A 19,920-nucleotide genomic window follows, 5' to 3' on the forward strand; every position below is an offset into this window, starting at 1 on the left:
TCTGTTTTTGACGGTTTGGGCGGAAACATGCACAGCACTCACCAGCTGGAGGTTTTTTGTTCCTCTTCAAACAAATGAGCAGATACCCGTCACGCTGCGGAGTTAATGCCCATTTACAGCTCTGTCCAGCTGTCCTCGTGTAACTGCTCATCTCCTGGTATCTCGTCCATGCTCTTTTGACTGGGAGACGGCAAACCTCCTTGTGACAGCACATATGTGGAAGAGCTGGACTACCTGTGCAACCTGAATCTGCTGCAGATACCACCTTGTGCCACTAGTGGTGACAAGGACACTAGCAAAACAGAAAACTAGTGAAGAATTAGTCAGGAAGGATGGGGAAAGAGCAATTGTCTGTGGTCAACACCTGCAAACCATTCCCTTTTTGGGGGTGTCTTGCTGTTGCATCTCAAATGCACCTATTGTCACTTACACTTGGAACAAAGCAGGTGAAGTTGATTCATAATCACTTATCCTAACTGGACAGATTGATATCCATGAAACTTCAATGACTTGGTGAGAGACTGGGATGATTAAGTGTTACCTTAATGTTTTTGACCAAAAGGTTTGACATCCCCTACAACTAGTCATTCAATATGACATCGGCTTTATGGAATAGAATGAACATATTTGAGAATTAAGATCCATCAACAGCAAACTGCAGTTTTATGAAATATGAGAGGAAATATGTTCTACCAGGCTGACAATTTCTTCAATTTCCCTCCTGTCCATTTCAGGTTGTTTTCTATGGAAAACATGGGGAAAGGTCAATTTTAGATCCCTGTTGTGATATGAGTCACAGCTCAGTATATTATTTTGCTTAGAATAGGGATGTTAACAATTAACCATTGTTCAAGTTGTTGAAATTTCTTAAGCTACTTGTTGGTTATATCCATTGCAATGTCTAATAATCATTGTTGTTCATTTAAATAGACACATGATGGTAATATTTAAGCTTCACGTCAGATTATTTAATAACCTGAAGCAGAATAGGAGTCTTGAAGAAGCATGTTAATTGTGGTTGGGTTTTGGAGTGTGGGTGATGTTGCTGCTCAGTGTCTAATATTGTGCTAACATACAAACAGAGCGAAAATCAAGAACACTGCTCAAAAGACCAGTGTATGGCACTTGTAAGGAAAAATGGTTAGAATCAGAAGTCTCACATCAGAGGATGTGATGGAACAAGTCAACAAGCAGTATTAACTGCAAAGGGTTTTAGCAGTGGACCAGTTATCTTAAGACAGATTTTCAAATTCTGCTAATAATGGCCATTAAACTCACACTAAAAACCTGATGTGTGCCCTGTGCTGACAACCCAAGAATTGTATCACATTTATATTCACAATTACATTATTTGAAGACAGACATGATTTCCATTGTATTGCATACGTAATTTTCCAAACATACCTAAGCTGACCAAAAGGCTAGCTGCTGCAATGTAGAGACAGGACCTTCAAAGTGGTTCATAATAATGGACCAAACATTGTGGCTACTATGTTAACCATCTTGTGAACTGGGCTTCAATAGCGTGTTGTGCTCATAGTTTAGCTCATAATCCATAACACATTTAATATGTATGTAACATGTTAACACTGGAGAGAGGCTATTTATTTCAACAAATGAGAGCTTCAGGATCTAGCAGGCAAACTAAAAACATATGGAAATGAGCTCTATCACAAAATTAAAGATCAGTGTGCAATTCTGATTTTCTCATACTAGACATACTAGAAAATTACAATGATTTTTGCATAATTCTTGTTATTGTACCTTATTAGGTGGTTATGAATTATCACATTAATTGTGGATGGCCTCAAATTACCATATTTAGACATCATGAGGCACAAAAGGGGTGATTTAACCTGTCTAATTGATTTTTTTAGTTTTTAGTTTAACTGTTCTGAAGGAGTACTTTTTTTTTTTTTTTTTTTTTTAATATTCTTTCCCGACAAGCCCATTAATATTTGTTCAAGGACAGCCAGCAGTAGATTAGGCTTTTCCTGTTGCCAGTGATAGCTAGGTTTGTGTGTGTGTAAATAAGTATGTGCATGTATTTATGTATATATGTGTATATAATGTATGTATTTATTTGTATATGCATGTAATACTCCAATTTACACCCAGTCAAGTAAGCAAACCAGCGACTGTGGCGCAACCTCAGGCGCCTACATACCCACATGTATATGTGGGTTAGAGTTACACACACACACACACACACACACACACACACACACACACACACATATATATTATAATAGAGAGAGAGAAAGATGTAGATAGATATATATGGATATAGATATAATATATTTGTGTGTATATGTAATAATTGCTTTGACTACCCTGTAACTTTCTTTTAACAGCTCATTTTGTCTTATGGTGCAAAACCTTCTGCATACAGTATGGTAGTTTTTCTCTTAATTTTAAATATTCTTTTTTTTCTGTTTTAGCCTTCTCTAAATCCTGAAGCTGGAAATCAGATCTCTCACAACAAGCCCATGGGAACTCCTGCAGGGGTTTGGGGTAGGTATCCTTATATAATAATTTGAGCATTTGTGTTGGTCAGCTTATGTCTTTGCGAGCTACAGCCAGTCTTGCATTCACTTTTTACTATTTTTCACTACTTGTCCGGCCTTGCATGACATTACAATTGTAACCTTCTTAGAAATAATGGTGCGTATTTGTATAGTTAGTGAGTTATGATTGTTGTTCCCAGAAAATTTCTTAATTATTCCCAGAAAATTATTTTGTCATATAAATAAAAGCGGGTCACTTTAAATTTTTTTTAATTCACGTTGTTTTCTGGTGATCCGTAATTTCTGCTTTGAAGGAAATTAAAAAAGGCAAGAGTGTGTTTAACTGCTTTAGCTATATTTCAAAGTTTTTTTTGCATATGTTGCAATACATCCACGAGTCAACCAATAGCAATTATGGTATTTTTTCCATATTCAAGAGTGTCGTCTTTCCAGTAAAAATACATTTTCAAGTTGTTTGATCTCTTTCATTAGTTAAAATATTTTGATTTGCTCCACACCTTGGCATGTACATCAGAGCTGTGCGAGTCTACTTTCATCAAAGAATCAAAGATCCCACCTACTTCAAGCCATGTACAGTAAAAGGTTCATTATTATTGGATACCCAATGCTCGGGGCATTCCAATGATGTATATTTGTCTACAATTGGTAATTAATACCGCATGTCACAGCTCTGCATAAAAGGGAAGAAATACAGTATGATGAGCATGCAATAGCTTGTCTTTACACACCATTATGCACAAAACTTGATTCAGATTCTTATCACAGTTTTGACTTTGAGAGTGACACATTTGCTGAAGGGTTCAATGCCATGCTTGATCTGTAAGTACTGCTTATATTTCTTTTAAGTGTTGTGCTATGCAGTTTTACAGTTCAAGCATCATGGTTTCAGTTACCATATCCAGACACTGTCTGCTGCACTTTCTCCCAATGTTAGTTTTCTGAGCACTGATCTTAAGTTTCAACTTACAGTAACAGCATTTTTTTCTTACCAGAGTACCTGCACTGCTTAAGGTTTTACGTAAGGTACCCTCGACAGAATGTCATTTTGAGACAGCACTCTCGTTGCTGGGTCGTGAGAACATGAGGGGAAAAAAGGTGTTTCAGCTTGTGACTTGTTCACAGTGTAATCCACCCCTTCACCGAAGGGATCAGCAATAGCATACCATATTTTTTTTATTCCAATTCTAATGGTGCTTTCAGCCAACCCAAATTGCGCAATCTGGCACACTTGGAAACTAACAGTAAAATCGAAAAGTGGCTTAGGGGGGTTGGGTAGGGGACGTTTTTTTTTTATAAATCTAAAAAATATTAAAGTTAATGGACTACTGTATTGTTCCTGAATGGCATATGCAGAGAGCTATCATATCTTTTAAATGATCCATGTAATGGAGTTTGTAGGGTCTTTCTGTGTTTTGTATAGCTTTTCTAGGTTATCCATCTCCAAAGATGTGCATTTTAGGTCGTAACTCTGATTTTGGGTTTATGTGGGCCTTTAGAATAGACTGGCTACCTCTTCAGGGTTGTTTTATTCCTCTTAATAGGCCTTGGTCTTCTGCAACCCTAAATTACATTACCCTTAAACTAATCCTTTGTTAAAACACCTTTTATCACAGCACCTAGTTTATCAGAGTAAGAGTCTTATCAACTTGGCACATCTTGACTTAACCAATATTTTTCCACTCTTCCTTGTAAAAATTTAGATCCATCGTATTGAAAGGGATCTCCTGTGGCAGCCCTTTTTGGGTCACGGCACAGATTTGCAGTTGGTATTGGGTCTGAGCTCTGGCTGGGCCATTGCAGAATGTTGACTTTCTTTTGGTGAAGCCATTCCTTTGTTGTTCTGGATGTATGCTTTTGGTTTCTATAGCACCTAAACTTGGAATTACCTTTCAGCTTTCTAGCATACTCCAGAAGGATTTTTGCCAAAGTTGACTGGTATTTGGAGCTATTCATGATTCCCTCATCATGGTTCCATCTCTAATGTGTCATTGCGAGTGTGGCGTTCTTTTGTTGATGTGCTGTGTTTTTGTGTCAAAAATACCGTTTGGAATTGTGGCCAAACAATTTCAGCCTTTCCACATAGTGTTGGAAGTCTGGATGGATCTTTTTTACAAAATAGTTTTAGGGCTTGGGTGTGTTCCTTTGTGAGAAGAAGCTTTTGTCTTGCTACGCTACCACATAGCCTACACATATAAAGAATACTGCAGATTGTTGTCATATGTGGGGAGCAACCATTACTTGCCAGAAAGTCTTATAGCTCCTTTTCCATAGGCCTTAAACAGTTTTCTTTTGTTTTCTCATCAATTTTGAAAGGGATGGCCTATTCTTGGTGGCTTCACTGTTGTGCCATGTTAATTATTATTAGCATGAGATTGATTGTGTTTAGTTGATGTTAACCACATCCACATACTTAATTATAATAGGGTGTGCACAGTTATGCAGGCAGGTTTTTAATTTGTTTTTCTCTTAGTGTATAATTTGCAGTTTTCCAGTAAAGGTGGAAAACGTTCTGACATGATTTGTCTTGTTTTTATATTCATTAGTTAATTCATTTTCCACTGCTTATCTGAAAATGGGTTGGTAGGGCAAGTCTCATTGAAGCCCATATGTCCTTTTCCCCAGCCATACATGTGAGCTTGTACTCTGGGATCCCAAGGTGTTTATGTCACCATCCCCTTTCCCCTCACTCATGAACAAGACCCCAAGGTACATAAATTCCTCCACTTGAAGCAGTAACTCGCCTCCCATTCTGATTGACCACCTTTTTCCTACTGACGACCATGGCCTCAGATTTAGAGGTGCTGATCCTTATCCCTGCCTCTTCACACTCGGTCGAATACCATCCTAATGCATGCTGGAGTTCACAGCCCATTGAGGCCAACAGGTCACAGAAAATGAGTGAAATCCCACCTTTAATTGAAGTATATTTATTTATGTGAAATAAATAATTCCTCATCAAATTTATTTTTAACAAAACCAAATGTACCACAATTATTGGCCTATTAACAATGTGTAACTGAAGCATTTTTTTCCGTTTGTACATGCCTTTAAGTTGATCAGTGTTTATGGGAAGTTTCTAGCAGTAATCCATGACTACCTATTTCATTGGGGTATAATTATGAGGTGGCACAGAGGCTAAATTCCCTTATTCATTCATAACCTTGGGAAAGATGAGAGAACACATGATTCAAATGAAGGAAAGAGTGTTTTGACCTTTAAGTCAGGGAATGGCTTTAAAAATAGCTACTCACCTGATAATGTCCATAATGTACAATTAGGGCAATAATAAGTTCAAATCAACTGGAAGTTTTTATTTCCGCACACAGTGAACAAGATGGTAAGAGTGGTAAAAACAAGTATCACTGTTGAAGAAATGCAGAAAAAGTAACATCTTGGGATCACTAAGTCAGGTTTACTGAACGCTACTGGACCTTTCATTAGAACTGTGTTCAATGATCAAACAATAGACCAAAGGCCTTGGGTTCCTTGTTGAAGGTAGCATGATACAATGGAATCCCAGAAATGTCAGGAGATTTTAAATTTAAATTTTTTAGCCTCTGCCAAGAAAAACTAAAACAGGGTCATTGTTAGATCTTCCATCAGGACAGTGACCCAAAACATAGGTCCAAATCAGCATAAAAATGATTAAAGGAACATGGACTCAAGCTTCGGCCTTGGCCGTCTCAGTCTGCAGGCCTGAACTCTATTAAAGAAATTGTGGGATGAGCTGAAGAGAGAACCTAGAACTCTGCATGATCTGGAGAGATTTTGTAAAGAGGAATGGTCTGGGATTGCCTGCTGTTTTCTCTAGGAGGAGAAAGACTCAGTGCTGTTTTATTGGCAAAGGGAGGTTGTATAAATTACTAAATGCAATGGTGCCATTAACTTGTGGTTTTGCTAAAAATAATTTCTTGATCTATTTTTTCTCAGAATAAATTTACTTCAGGTAAATTGTTGAATTTTTTTTCCAGTGTAGGATTAGGGTAATTCACAAAAAGGTGATTTTGTTTTAAACACTTTTTAAGTAAACTTTCTTTATGGGTCCAAATAATTGTAAAGGGGGCTGGAGGTTTTATTTATTTATTTATTTTTTGGTTAAAGCTAGAGTCACTCCATTACAATTTTTTCATTTCTAGAGTCAATCCCAGTTTATTATATGTAACAGTGTGTTTTAAAAGTCACACATTTACTTTAGGGGGTCAATAAATAATTTTTTTAAAGTAATTTTTATAAATTTAATGATAATGTTTATTCACTTTCTTTTCAGAGAACCCTCCTAGTGCCAAGCAGACAGTGTCCAAGATGCTGGTCATCAAAAAGGTTTCAAAAGAAGACCCGTCTGCAGCTTTCTCTGCTGGGTTTGCAGTTACACAACCGATTCTTGCCAATGGAAACAAAATCCCCATTGCTGGACCCAGTGTCTACAAAAACCTTGTACCTAAAGTAACAGCACCTTCAGCTAAGGTATTTATGATTATTTTACATATGTCAATTGCAAGAGAGAAAGTAAAAGTTTACAAAAAAATATTATTGTATGCTTTTGTTTCTTAGCCTCACTTTGGTATGAGTCATTTTAGCCAGTCGTGTACTTTTCTTACATTGGTCATCATTTAAAAACTTTCTTGTGAATTAATCTTCTTGAACCTGGAAATTAAAAAATGCGGTTAGGTGTTGATTTACTATCAGGAAACCATGAACAACAATTACCCTTCTTTGCCTGCTTTACTGTCTAATAAAGCATCTCATAACTCATTCCTCTATAAGAGTGCTGCTCACTTGGGGCCTTCTTTTTCCCCATTTTCGTACATAAACATCATTAGCCTGTTTTGCTACTCAGCTGTGCTTATTCACTTCCATGTAAAAATGGGAATTATCATTTGTCAGCATTATGCAGCCACACCCCTAGTCGTTTATTTTAATTGACCTTAGTTGGTTCCCAGGTACAGTGTGTTGAACGTTATACTGTTTAGTTAACATACATGCCAGGTCCTACTTTCATTGGTTGGTGTGTAGCTAGGAACTCTCTATCCAAAACCTTTTCTTTAAGCGTTTGTTGACTGAGCTACGTATTTTATTTAACGGTCGTATTTAAGGGTTAAGTGCCTGTGAGTTAACTGTGTTTAAATGCTTCTATGGCACAAATTGTAGACATAGCTGTGCCAAATCCCTGTGCTCGCTAGAGCCACTTAGTGAATAATTTATGTAGAGTATGCTTCATGAGCCAGCCAAGGCTCTTCAGTGGGTGATTGACAGTACAGTATCCCTAAATCAGTGTAACGAAGTGGACAATTAGTGCATTTAAACTGATGTCTTGGCAATTTTCTAAATATTACAAGGTAAAGCACCAGTTCCATACTGTTGCGTGATTATTTAACCTGGCATAGTTCAATAGCTGCTACAAATGTGTAAATTCTTGCATAGCAAGTTAAAGACTCATATTGCTATATTTTAAGAAATTAAGTCCTGTTTGTTTTTTTTTTTTTTGTTCTTCATACTCTGCTCCAATGCAGGCAGGCCCATGGAAACCCAACGGACGGGAAAGTAAATCTTCTTTACATTTCTCGGGCCGGGACACCACCTTGACTAGCCCCGTAACTGTGACCAAGCCATTGGCCCAAATTAGCAACTCCAGTCATGTGTCTCCGAAAGAGGTACACCACCAGCTTCTTTGTGAAGTGTTCCTGACTGGATGTGGAATTAATACTTGCCACTTGGTTGGTTTTTTGGCTGGCTGACAAATTCCATTTGCTTGTGAACATTGTGCAGCTTTAGGAGTTTAGCACATTTATTGTTGATAAAATTGTTGTTTTGTTCATGCTCTGTAGCCCCAGCTACATTTCACCTTTCATGTTTGGCGCCAGGACATTGAGTATTACAAGTTCAGGATAATTTAAACATATTTTATATTATTGTGGCTAGATAGCAGGCAGGTGAATTGTCTTGATAAAGGTCACACCATAGTGCCATGTTAGATTTTTAATTCTAATGTGTTGAATGTATGCCTTTACATTTTTCTTATATACAGTACTGTGCAAATGTTTTAGGCAGGTGTGAAAAAACGCTGTAAACAAAGAATGCTTTCAAAAATATAAATAATGATTGCATTTTGTAAATTGATAACAATAAACAAAGTGAGCGAGCAAAAGAAAAGTCTAATTCAAGTCAATATTTGGTGTTACTACCTTTTGCCTTCAAACCATCAATTCTTATAGGTACACTTGCACAAAGTCATGGATTTTGTAGGATTATAGTCAGATGTAATAGTTTGGTATAATTGGTTGATCATACACCTAACAAGTGCTAATGATCGTCAATGTCACACGTAGGTTGAAACACAGTCATTAACTGAAACAGAAACAGCTGTGTAGGAAGCTTAAAACTGGGTGAGGAACAGCCAAACTCTGCTACCAAGGTGAGGTTGTGGTAGACAGTTTCATGTCATGGCAAGATTGAGCACAGCAACAAGACACAAGGTAGTTCTACTGCATCAGCAAGGTCTCTCCCAGACAAAGATTTCAAAGCAGACTGGGGTTTCAAGATGAGCTGTTCAAGCTGTTTTGAAGAAGCACAAAGAAACGGCCAACGTTGAGGATCATAGACGCCGTGGTTGGCCCAGGAAACTTAGTGCAGCAGATGAAAGACACATCAAGCTTATTACCCTTTGAAATCGGAAGATGTCCAGCAGTGCCATCAGCTCAGAATTAGCAGAAACCAGTGGGACCCAGGTACACCCATCTACTGTCCGGAGAAGTCTGGCCAGAAGTGGTCTTCATGGAAGAGTTGCAGCCAAAAAGCCATACCTCCGACGTGGAAACAAGTATGCACGAAAACATAGGAACTGGGGTGCAGAAAAATGGCAGCAGGTGCTCTGGACTGATGAGTCAAAATCTGAAATATTTGGCTGTAGCAGAAGGCAGTTTGTTGTTCGAAGGGGTGGAGAGTTGTACAATAATGAGTGTCTGCAGGCAACAGTGAAGCATGGTGGAGGTTCCTTGAACGTTTGGGGCTGCATTTCTGCAAATGGAGTTGGAGATTTGGTCAGGATTAATGGTGTTCTCAATGCTGAGAAATACAGGCAGATACTTATCCATCATGCAATACCATCAGGGAGGCGTAGGATTGGCCCCAAATTTATTCTGCAGCAGGACAACGACCCCAAACATACAGCCAAAGTCATTAAGAACTATGTTCAGCGTAAAGAAGAACAAGAAGTCCTGGAAGTGATGGTATGGCCCCCACAGAGCCCTGATCTCAACATCATCGAGTGTGTCTGGGATTACATGAAGAGACAGAAGGATGTGAGGAAGCCTACATCCACAGAAGATCTGTGGTTAGTTCTCCAAGATGTTTGCAACAACCTACCAGCCGAGTTCCTTCAAAAACTGTGCAAGTGTACCTAGAAGAATTGATGCTGTTTTGAAGGCAAAGGGTGGTCACACCAAATATTGATTTGATTTAGATTTCTCTTTTGTTCATTCACTGCATTTTGTTGATTGAAAAGAAATGATTAACACTTCCATTTTTGAAAGCATTCTTTGTAAACAGCATTTTTTCACACCTGCTTAAAACTTTTGCACAGTACTGAATGTGTGTGTGTGTGTGTGTGTGTGTGTGTGTGTGTGTGTGTATATATATATATATATATATATATATATATATATGGTTGAGAAGGCTACAGAGGTTTAAACAGAGTAGTGTGATTTATAACAATTTTGATACAAAGTGTGTTTAACCATGCTGTTTCCAGTATTTTTCAATATAAGTATTTTGCAGTATCGGTTTTACTTGTTTGTACACCTTGTGAAAAAATACATTTCATTCATACTGAATTATGCAGTGCTGTACAATTCTTAATTTGGAAATTCATTTTGAAAATGTTTCCAATCTAACTTGACTGTTTACCTTAACAAAATTAAAGTGTCTCTCTTTAACTCTTAATTTGTAGAAAAGTGTCACAGCCTTTTTAAAATTGCAGTTGTCTCATCTGTTTAGGTTGGGTAGTGATCATTTTGTTTATCCCTGCTCTTACCTGATCATTCTACGTTGGCATATAGTATATCTTGTTTGTTTTTTGTACTTTCAGTGTGTGTAGGGGCAGTTGCATGCATGCTACTTGTCTGTTGAATTACATTTGCAAATGGTTTAATTACTAGAGGTATAGACAAAGTGCACTGATCACCTAGGAGAATAATATGCTCCTTCAGGACAAACAGCTTGGTACAATGTTATCTAATTCTCCTATACATTTGGAGTTGGAGTCTCCATCTTGCATTATAAAATTTTTCCATACACTGTTCTGATATCTAGTAGTTAACGAATCTAATTGTGGACATCCACAAATCTGGTTCATCCTTGGGAACAATTTTCTAACACCTGAAGGTTCCATGTTCTTTTATACAAAAATAATACACGAGTGTAAACACCATGGGGACCACACAGCCATCACACTGCTCAGAAAGGAGACTCATTCTGTCTCCTAGAGAAGAATTTACTTGGGCACAAAAAGTGCCAATCATTCCCAGAACAACAAAGGACCTTGTGAAGATGCTGGTGGAAACAAACAGACAAGTCTCTATGTCCACAGTAAAACAAGTCCTACATCAACGTAACCTGAAAGTCTTGTTACCAAGGAAGAAGCCACTTCTCCAAAACAGTTATTAAAAAAAAAAAAAAAAAAAAAAAAAGCTGGCCTGAAGTTTGCACTGGCACATGAGGACAAAGATCTTATCTTCTGGAGAAATGTCCTCTGGCCTGATAAATCCAAGATTAATCTATTAGGCAATAATTGCCATTGATACGTTTGGAGGAAAAAGGGTGAAGCTGCTAAGACAAAGAATACAGTCGTCAAGCATGGTGTTGGGAGCATCAAATTGTGGGGGTGCTTTGCTGCAGGAGGGACTGGTGCACTTCAGAGAATAGATGGCATGATGAGAAAGGACAATAATGTAGATATACTGCAGCAACATTAAATAAATAAATTGCTGCACTTGCGGCTTAGAGTGGACGTGGTAGTGTGGCCGGAGCTGTTCCTGGGCGTGATACGGGCATGTGCGCTTCCACACTGAAGTGCACAGGTGCGTGATCGCCCGCCCGGGTTTGTAATTGATGCCAGGGATCTGCTAATTGCCACACCTGTGCAATTTCCCCATTATAAGTATGTGGTGCATGAGTACGGAAAGGGAAAAAAGAGAGAATTGAGGTTAGTGGAAAGAAGAGAAGCAATAAGAGCGAGTGAGGGAGGGAGTGAGGGAGGGAGTGAGGGAGGGAGTGAGGGAGTGAGGGAGGGAGGGAGGGAGGGAGGGAGGGAGGGAGCGAGCGAGCGAGCGAGCGTGCACATTGTTGGGAAGAAATTACTTTTGCCCTGTACAAAGTAGATGCATTAAATGATATGCCAAATTTATAGTTTGCTAATATAAAATCTGTGGAGGGGTTATAAAGTGGGTTTTAATGGATTCACCCCAAGTGTGTGTAAACATCTGACCTCAGCTGTGTATGTTGGTTGGCTTTAAGTTAATATGTTAAGCAAATTCTCAAAAGTTTTATTCAAACAATTTCAATTGCATGGAAGATGTCTCTAAGTTTTGTACAGTGATGACTGAGGGAGATGAAGAGTCACCACTGACAGTGATAAGAGTAAGAAAGCACAATAAAATGTTGTAATTACAATTCATTAAAAAATAATACTAAAGTTAATTAAAAGGCAGCACAAGGTGCCAGCACAAAACAACCTTAGCAGAAGTTCTAAGAGCCTTGTGCATAAATAATTGGCCTTAATCCTTAGTTTAAATGAACAGGGCAGTGGAGATTCTCTGATATTGGTGTATGGATCATTCCATTTCAGGAGCTTAAAGATGCTGCTTTTAACACTGATTTTATTTAGCCTTATAACCTGACTGAGTTTTTTGAGATTGCATTGTATGAGGTGCAGCATGGGCAGCCAAATAGTGGTTCTTGTTAATAATCAGTGACTTGTGTCTGGTTTTAGAAGCCTCTGCTGAGCATTTCTTTTGGAACTGCTTTAATTGCTCTAGCTTTATTTGTGTTGTCTTTTTTTCCATCAGAGAAGGTTCTGCATTTTGACACATCACATCCCTTCATTATTAGGTATATTTTATTAAATATTTATGATCAGGGAACCATTTTTGACCTCAAGTTCAACTCTCAGATAAAGGGACTAAAGTTGTCCTAAAATGTTCACATGACCTGAGCTAATTTTTCCTTCTATCCAGTCCTTGAGACAGAAATGCAAAACCCAAAATAAGACATTTCAACTCACATGCTTGATGAGAGCAATTTAATTCATATGGTCAATGTTGTCAAAAATATTGTATTAGGTAAAGTAAAATTCTTGACTGCACTTGCTAATCATCTTTTTGCCACTCTCTAGCACCATTATTAGTGAGTATAGCTACCTTACTGCAAAACTTCTGTCTTCCTCACTTGAAAAATCCCTGAACATATTTGTTTCTAACAGACAAACAGAAATACGAGGTGCAATCCAAAAGTTCCCGGAATGCATTTATTTAAAAGCATACACACCAAATAACAATTAATGGTGGACAGTTCTTCAAAATAGTCACCCGCAGAGTTGATACACCAATCCCAGCGAGAGTTCAACCATTCAAAGCACCTCTGGAAGTCGTTTTTTGTCAGTGTGTTCAAGACGTCGGTTGTAACCGCTTGGATCTCCTCCACCGTCTCAAATCTGCATCCCTTGAGCCTCATCTTCATGTTAGGAAATAAAAAAAAAAAAATCAGACGGCGCTAAATCAGGGGAGTACGGAGGGTGGGGAATGGCAGTAAACTTTGTAGAAGCCAAAAATTCGCGCACAATCAGAGATGTGTGAGCTGGTGCATTGTCGTGATGCAAAAGAAATGACTTGTCAGCCCACATCTGAGAACGTGTTCGGCTAATTCATTTTCGCAAACACCTTAGAACATCCCTGTAGAATGCTTGTTGCAATATTTCATTGCTTTCTTTTGCTGTTTTTCCCAGTTTAAAACAGAATTTAACACACACTCTTTGCCCTTTCAAATCACCCATTTTCACGAACAACCCTTCACAGACACAACCGAAGTTTAAACGAGAACTGCAACTTGAAAAACAACTGCATGGATGTTATAACGCGTGATAACGGCTCTCAAGGACAACTTGAACTACTATCTAGCGGTGATTGATATAACCAAACCCTTCTGGCTGCAGAATAAATGCATTCCGGTAAGTTGTGGATTGCACCTCTTATATGCACACATATACAGTGCACTCCGTTTAGCTGCAATGTTTGGGGGCTGAAGGCCCAATTGCAGGTAAGCGGAGATTGCAAATAAGCGGATTAGCTTATAATAGACTGTGAGCCATGTGCTTCATGCTAGGTATGCACTTTATGCATGTATTGCGTCACTGTGGTCGCCTATTTATAAAGGATGCGCCTAACTGCAGTGCCTAGAGCTAAGGAATAAACACAACGTATTGCTACTAACCAGCCTCAAATATAGTTTAATCGTCTAATGTAGTCAAATTAGATTACAGTACATGTAATATATATATACAGCCTTGTCGGTCTATAGCTGCTAATTTTCAATTAAGCAATGTCGTCGTTTACTCAGTTCACACGCAACGAAAATAATCTGTTATTGTTGTCTGTGCCTGGTTCGGACGACGGTCATAAATTTGGCTGGACGGTGCATAAAACGTTTTGTTCAAATCGCAGCCAGTTGACTCTAGGTAGCCTCGTATCAAATCCAAGCTCTTCACTGCATTAATGAACGTCAGTGCCATGGCAGATGCAGTCTGAACATCATCAATGAAGGCCGTGTCCAGTCTCTTCTCCTCTATTTGATCAGCGGCTGGAGTAGATGCCTTCAGGCTTTCGTGTGTTTTATCTGCACTTGTTGGAGCATTACTGTCGATTTCAACAAAATGATCAAAGTCATTAGTTGACATTCCATCAGGCGGCTGTAGCCCAACGCTGCTGCTGAGGCACCCAGAACTGGGATAGTGCTATTTCCCTCCACAGCTTTCACGAAGCTTGCCCATCTGTAGCAGTTAACGATTGTTGACATACTGACATGACTCTATGCATCCTTCTGCATGTGCAAACTGTCAAGTAGCTTTCACTTATGGGCCAGCTCAGTTGCTGTCATTGTTTCATTGTCACCTTGATCCACGATAGCCATCAGACGGCGAAGCATGAGGGATCGGTAATTTAGCTTGAAATTTGCTATTATACCTTGGTCCATGGGCTGAATTAAGCTGCTTGTGTTGGGAGGCATAAAAATGAGCTTGATGTTTGTCAGTCTGATAGCATCACTGTGCTGCACAGTTGTCACACAGCAAAACAATTTGTCGTCTTTGGACCTCATTGAATTGTCCAGCTGCTTCAGCCACTGGTGCCAAACTTCACTGGTCATCCAGGCTTTGCGATTTGCCTCGTATGCCACTGGAAGCTTCTTGACATTTTTGGAGCACCTTGGCTCTTTGCTTTTCCCTGTTACCAGCGGCGGCAACTTTTCTGATCCATCCATGTTACAGGCCAGTAGCAGCGTCAGTCTGTCTTTTGGCACTTTAGTCCCAGCAGCTTCGTGGTGTTTAAACATTAATGTTCCATCAGGTATGGCATGCCAATAAAGCCCAGTTTCGTCAGCATTGAAGATATCCCGTTCATCATACTCTTTGATGATGTCAGGAAGAACTTCAACTATCCCACGCTCTGCACCAGATTTACAGTGCATCCGGAAAGTATTCACAACGCATCACTTTTTCCACATTTTGTTATGTTAGCCTTATTCCAAAATGAATTAAATTTATTTTTTTCCTCCGAATTCTACACACAACACCCCATAATGACAACATGAAAAAAGTTTACTTGAGGTTTTTGCAAATTTATTAAAAATAAAAAAAAAATTGAGAAAGCACATGTACATAAGTATTCACAGCCTTTGCCATGAAGCTCAAAATTGAGCTCAGGTGCATCCTGTTTCCCCTGATCATCCTTGAGATGTTTCTGCAGCTTAATTGGAGTCCACCTATGGTAAATTCAGTTGATTGGACATGATGTAGAAAGGCACACACCTGTCTGTATAAGGTCCCACAGTTGACAGTTCATGTCGGAGCACAAACCAAGCATGAAGTCAAAGGAATTGTCTGTAGACCTCTGAGACAGGATTGTCTCGAGGCACAAATCTGGGGAAGGTTACAAAAAAATTTCTGCTGCTTTGAAGGTCCCAATGAGCACAGTGGCCTCCATCATCCGTGGACTCTTCCTAGAGCTGGCCGGCCATCTAAACTGAGCGATCGAGGGAGAAGGGCCTTAGTCAGGGAGGTGACCAAGAACCTGATGATCACTCTGTCAGAGCTTCAGAGGTCCTCTGTGGAGAGAGGAGAACCTTCCAGAAGGACAACCATCTCTGCAGCAATCCACCAATCAGGCCTGTATGGTAGCGTGGTCAGACGGAAGCCACTCCTTAGTAAAAGGCACATGGCAGTCCGCCTGGAGTTTGCCAAAAGGCACCTGAAGGACTCTCAGACCATCAGAGAGAAAATTCTCTGGTCTGATGAGACAAAGATTGAACTCTTTGGTGTGAATGCCAGGCGTCACGTTTGGAGGAAACCAGGCACCGCTCATCACCAGGCCAATACCATCCCTACAGTGAAGCATGGTGGTGGCAGCATCATGCTGTGGGGATGTTTTTCAGCGGCAGGAACTGGGAGACTAGTCAGGATAAAGGGAAAGATGATTGCAGCAATGTACAGACACATCCTGGATGAAAACCTGCTCTAGAGTGCTCTTGACCTCAGACTGGGGCGACAGTTCATCTTTCAGCAGGTCAATGACCCTAAGCACACAAGCAAGATATCAAAGGAGTGGCTTCAGGAAAACTCTGTGAATGTCCTTGAGTGGCCCAGCCAGAGCCCAGACTTGAATCCGATTGAACATCTCTGGAGAGATCGTAAAATGGCGCTGCACCTATGCTTCCCATCCAACCAGATGGAGCTTGAGAGGTGCTGCAAAGAGGAATGGGCGAAACTGGCCAAGGATAGGTGTGCCAAGCTTGTGGCATCATATTCAAAAAGACTCGAGGCTGTAATTGCTGCCAAAGGTGCATCAACAAAGTATTGAGCAAAGGCTGTGAATACTTATGTGCATGGGATTTCTCAGTTTTTTTATTTTTAATAAATTTGCAAAAACCTCAAGTAAACTTTTTTCACGTTGTCATTATGGGGTGTTGTTTGTAGAACTCTGAGGAAAAAAAATGAATATAATCCATTTTGGAATAAGGCTGTAACATAACAAAATGTGGAAAAAGTGATGCGCTGGGAATACTTTCCGGATGCACTTTATCAGCGTTTGGCTTTTCCCCGTGTTGCTGTTTAAACTTGATGTTTTCTCGTTGCTTCCAGTGCTCCAGCCATTCATTGTAGCATTAAATCCCTCTATACCAAAGCTGACAGCAAGTTGATTGAAAAAGCCAATCCACATCGGTCTGTTAACTGGCAGCTGTCTGCTTCTAGCTTGGCTGAACCAACGTAACAAAGTGACTTCAACATCCTCAGATTTTCCTCCCCCCTTTTTTTTTTCGGTCAGGATTATCGTTTTTTTTTTTTGCCAGTCATCAATCACCTGCTACCGTTGCTTAACAATGCGACAGATATGATTTGATTGAACACCAAAGTGCTTGGCAACAGTAAGGAAAGTCAAGTGTCTATCAATTCGTTTTAACACTTCTACTCTATCTGCTAATGATAGGGCTTTTAATGTTTTTGAAGTCTTACATGCTGCCATATTAGACTAGACCTAATGTAACGCTATTCAGGCAACTTTTCAAAAAAAATAAATTATGTTGATCAGTTGATGTTCTTTTCAGATCTGTCGGCTTTCTAAGTTACTGAAATAACAGACCCCGCCTACGCATATGCCTGGCACTGTTTATTTTATATGGTGTCGTCTCTCTCTCTGTACAGTGTATCGACTACATTCGACTCCACTTGCGTGCACATCGGTTGAGCACACACTCCGATTAGCTGCACATGACTTGCATGGTCCCTATTTGCATAAAGTCAAGTGCAGTTGACTCCACTTAAGTGCATGTGGCGATTTCGTCTAGAGGTCGTGCACTTAAATGGAGTAGACTGTACAGTAAGCGGAAAACAGACTCACACGGCCATTGCATCTATCCGAAGCCGACTGAGCTAAAAATCATGAAACGGAAATATTAGAGGCATTGCAGCAAACCGGAAATTGTGGATAAGCGAATTTCAGCTACCCAAATGCAGTTAGCAATGGAGTATATAGCTAACAAAATGGGCCCAAAACCTGCATTGCAGCTGGGCAGAGATTGCAGCTAATCGAATTGTAGGTAAGTGGAGTTGACTGTATACACACACACAATGTTGGTGACCAAGGCTCAGAGTGGCATGAAAATGCCATAAATATGACACATACAAATTTAATTCATGTTTGTACACTTTGTAAATTTGGCCATTTTCATTCTGGCCAAAAAGATCAGTAGTTTTTAAGACCATTTCTATAGAGATCCACAAGTTTATCTAAAAGGTGTTTTTAAAATCTAGTAGAAACAGTCTGTTCCTTTTTAAATGCAATGGTGTATTGAGTAGGGCAGGCCTGTTATTTTGAACGTTAACACATTCTTTTTCAAATTTAGAATTAGTTTTATTTATGGATTTCTTGGTTAAAAAATCTAAACGTTAATAGAGCTACAGTAGGACTTCAAGTCTTGGTAGCAATGTTTTTCAACATCACATCAAGTGACCCTTTACCTGCGACACTTTCATAAATGTTTTTCATTATTGGAAGTGCGAGTTTTTTTTTTTTTTAAATTGGCAGACTACTTTCAGTGCAGGGCCCTTGAGCATGGAAATTAAAATTGAAGTTACTGTTCAGTATCACTGGGAGCAGTGTGCATACTGTTCTTAAATGTAGTTATCAAGCAAAAATCAATTAAATATGCTTTACACTTTTTTTTTTTTTTTTTTTTTTTTTTTTTTAGTTAGACTCTAGCCATAGATTTTAAATAAAATATCCATCATATCATAGGAATGGATGATATGATTATTCAGTCTTAGCAAATACAAATTATGAAAACTTGTGTGATTTGTGCATAAATGTATGTCTGTTGGCATCTTTCTGCTAGCATTGTAATCATGTTGGATGATTTGCTACATGTTTGTGTTGTGTTGCTTTGTGTCAAAATGGCTAACGTAGACATGGTTTCATTACTTAGGTCCAATCTGATTGTTTAGTGTTAAAGTTAGTCAAAGTTTCTTTGACATCTCAAGAAAAGTATTCTGTTGCCTTGAAAACAGATTGACATGCAATATTATTTTAAAATTAAGAGTCTTTCAGTTCTTTCTTGGGGTCTTTTTGCCCATTTGTCCTTGACAAGGCTTCTGATTCTGCAAGATTCTTGGTCTATCTTGCATGTGCTGCTCTTCTGATTTGACTAATGTTTAGGTCATGGGACTGTGAGGGCCATGGCAAAACCATCAGTTTGCACCTCTTGAGGGTATTCCATTGTAGATTTTGAGCTGTGTTTCAGATCATATCTTGTAGGACCCCATCTCTTTTTAACTTTTTTACAGGTGGTGTGATGTTTTCTTCCAGAACTTGCTGGTATTTATTTGAATCCATTCTTCTCTCTACCAATGATATGTTCCCACCGTCTGCAAAACAAGGCCAAAGTCTGATCGATCCATTGCCGTGCTTAAAAGGTTGCAGACATGTTCTTTTCCTGGAGTTTGGCACCCTTTTTTCCCCAGACATGACTTTCTACATTGTGGCCAAAAATTCTATTTTAAGTTCATCAGTCCACAGGACTTGTTTCCAAAATGCATCAGGTTTGTTTAGATAGATAGATAGATAGATAGATAGATAGATAGATAGATAGATAGATAGATAGATAGATAGATACTTTATTAATCCCAATGGGAAATTCACATTCTTCAGCAGCAGCATACTGATACAATAAATAATATTAAATTAAAGAATGATAATAATGCAGGTGAAAAACAGATAATGTTAAATGTTAATGTTTACACCCCCCCCGGGTGGAATTGAAGAGTCGCATAGTTTGGGGGAGGAACAATCTCCTCAATCTGTCAGTGGAGCAGGACATTGACAGCAGTCTGTCGCTGAAGCTGCTCTTCTGTCTGGAGATGATACTATTTAGTGGATGCAGTGGATTCTCGATAATCGATAGGAGCCTGCTGAGCGCCCTTCGCTCTGCCACAGATGTTAAACTGTCCAGCTCCATGCCAACAATAGAGCCTGCCTTCCTCACCAGTTTGTCCAGGCTTGAGGCGTCTTTCCTCTTAATGCTGCCTCCCCAGCACACCACTGCATAGAAGAGGGTGCTCGCCACAACTGTCTGATAG

General features: G+C 39.3%; 1 protein-coding gene across 3 annotated transcripts in view; it reads left to right on the forward strand.

The window, feature by feature from the left end:
• The window catches only part of gpbp1l1 (GC-rich promoter binding protein 1-like 1), a 110,672-nt gene that overhangs the window by 76,379 nt on the left and 14,373 nt on the right, over window positions 1–19,920 (forward strand). For 2 of the 3 annotated variants that reach the window (XM_028810818.2, XM_028810817.2), the window contains exons 6-8: window positions 2,442–2,514; window positions 6,796–6,992; window positions 8,039–8,179. In XM_028810818.2, the coding sequence (XP_028666651.1) occupies window positions 2,442–2,514; window positions 6,796–6,992; window positions 8,039–8,179 (411 nt within the window). The remainder of the gene's footprint in view (window positions 1–2,441; window positions 2,515–6,795; window positions 6,993–8,038; window positions 8,180–19,920) is intronic. The other variant, XM_028810819.2, reaches the window with a different exon arrangement.

The sequence above is a fragment of the Erpetoichthys calabaricus genome, chromosome 10 (genome assembly GCF_900747795.2).
Source record: "Erpetoichthys calabaricus chromosome 10, fErpCal1.3, whole genome shotgun sequence".
NCBI lineage: Eukaryota > Metazoa > Chordata > Cladistia > Polypteriformes > Polypteridae > Erpetoichthys > Erpetoichthys calabaricus.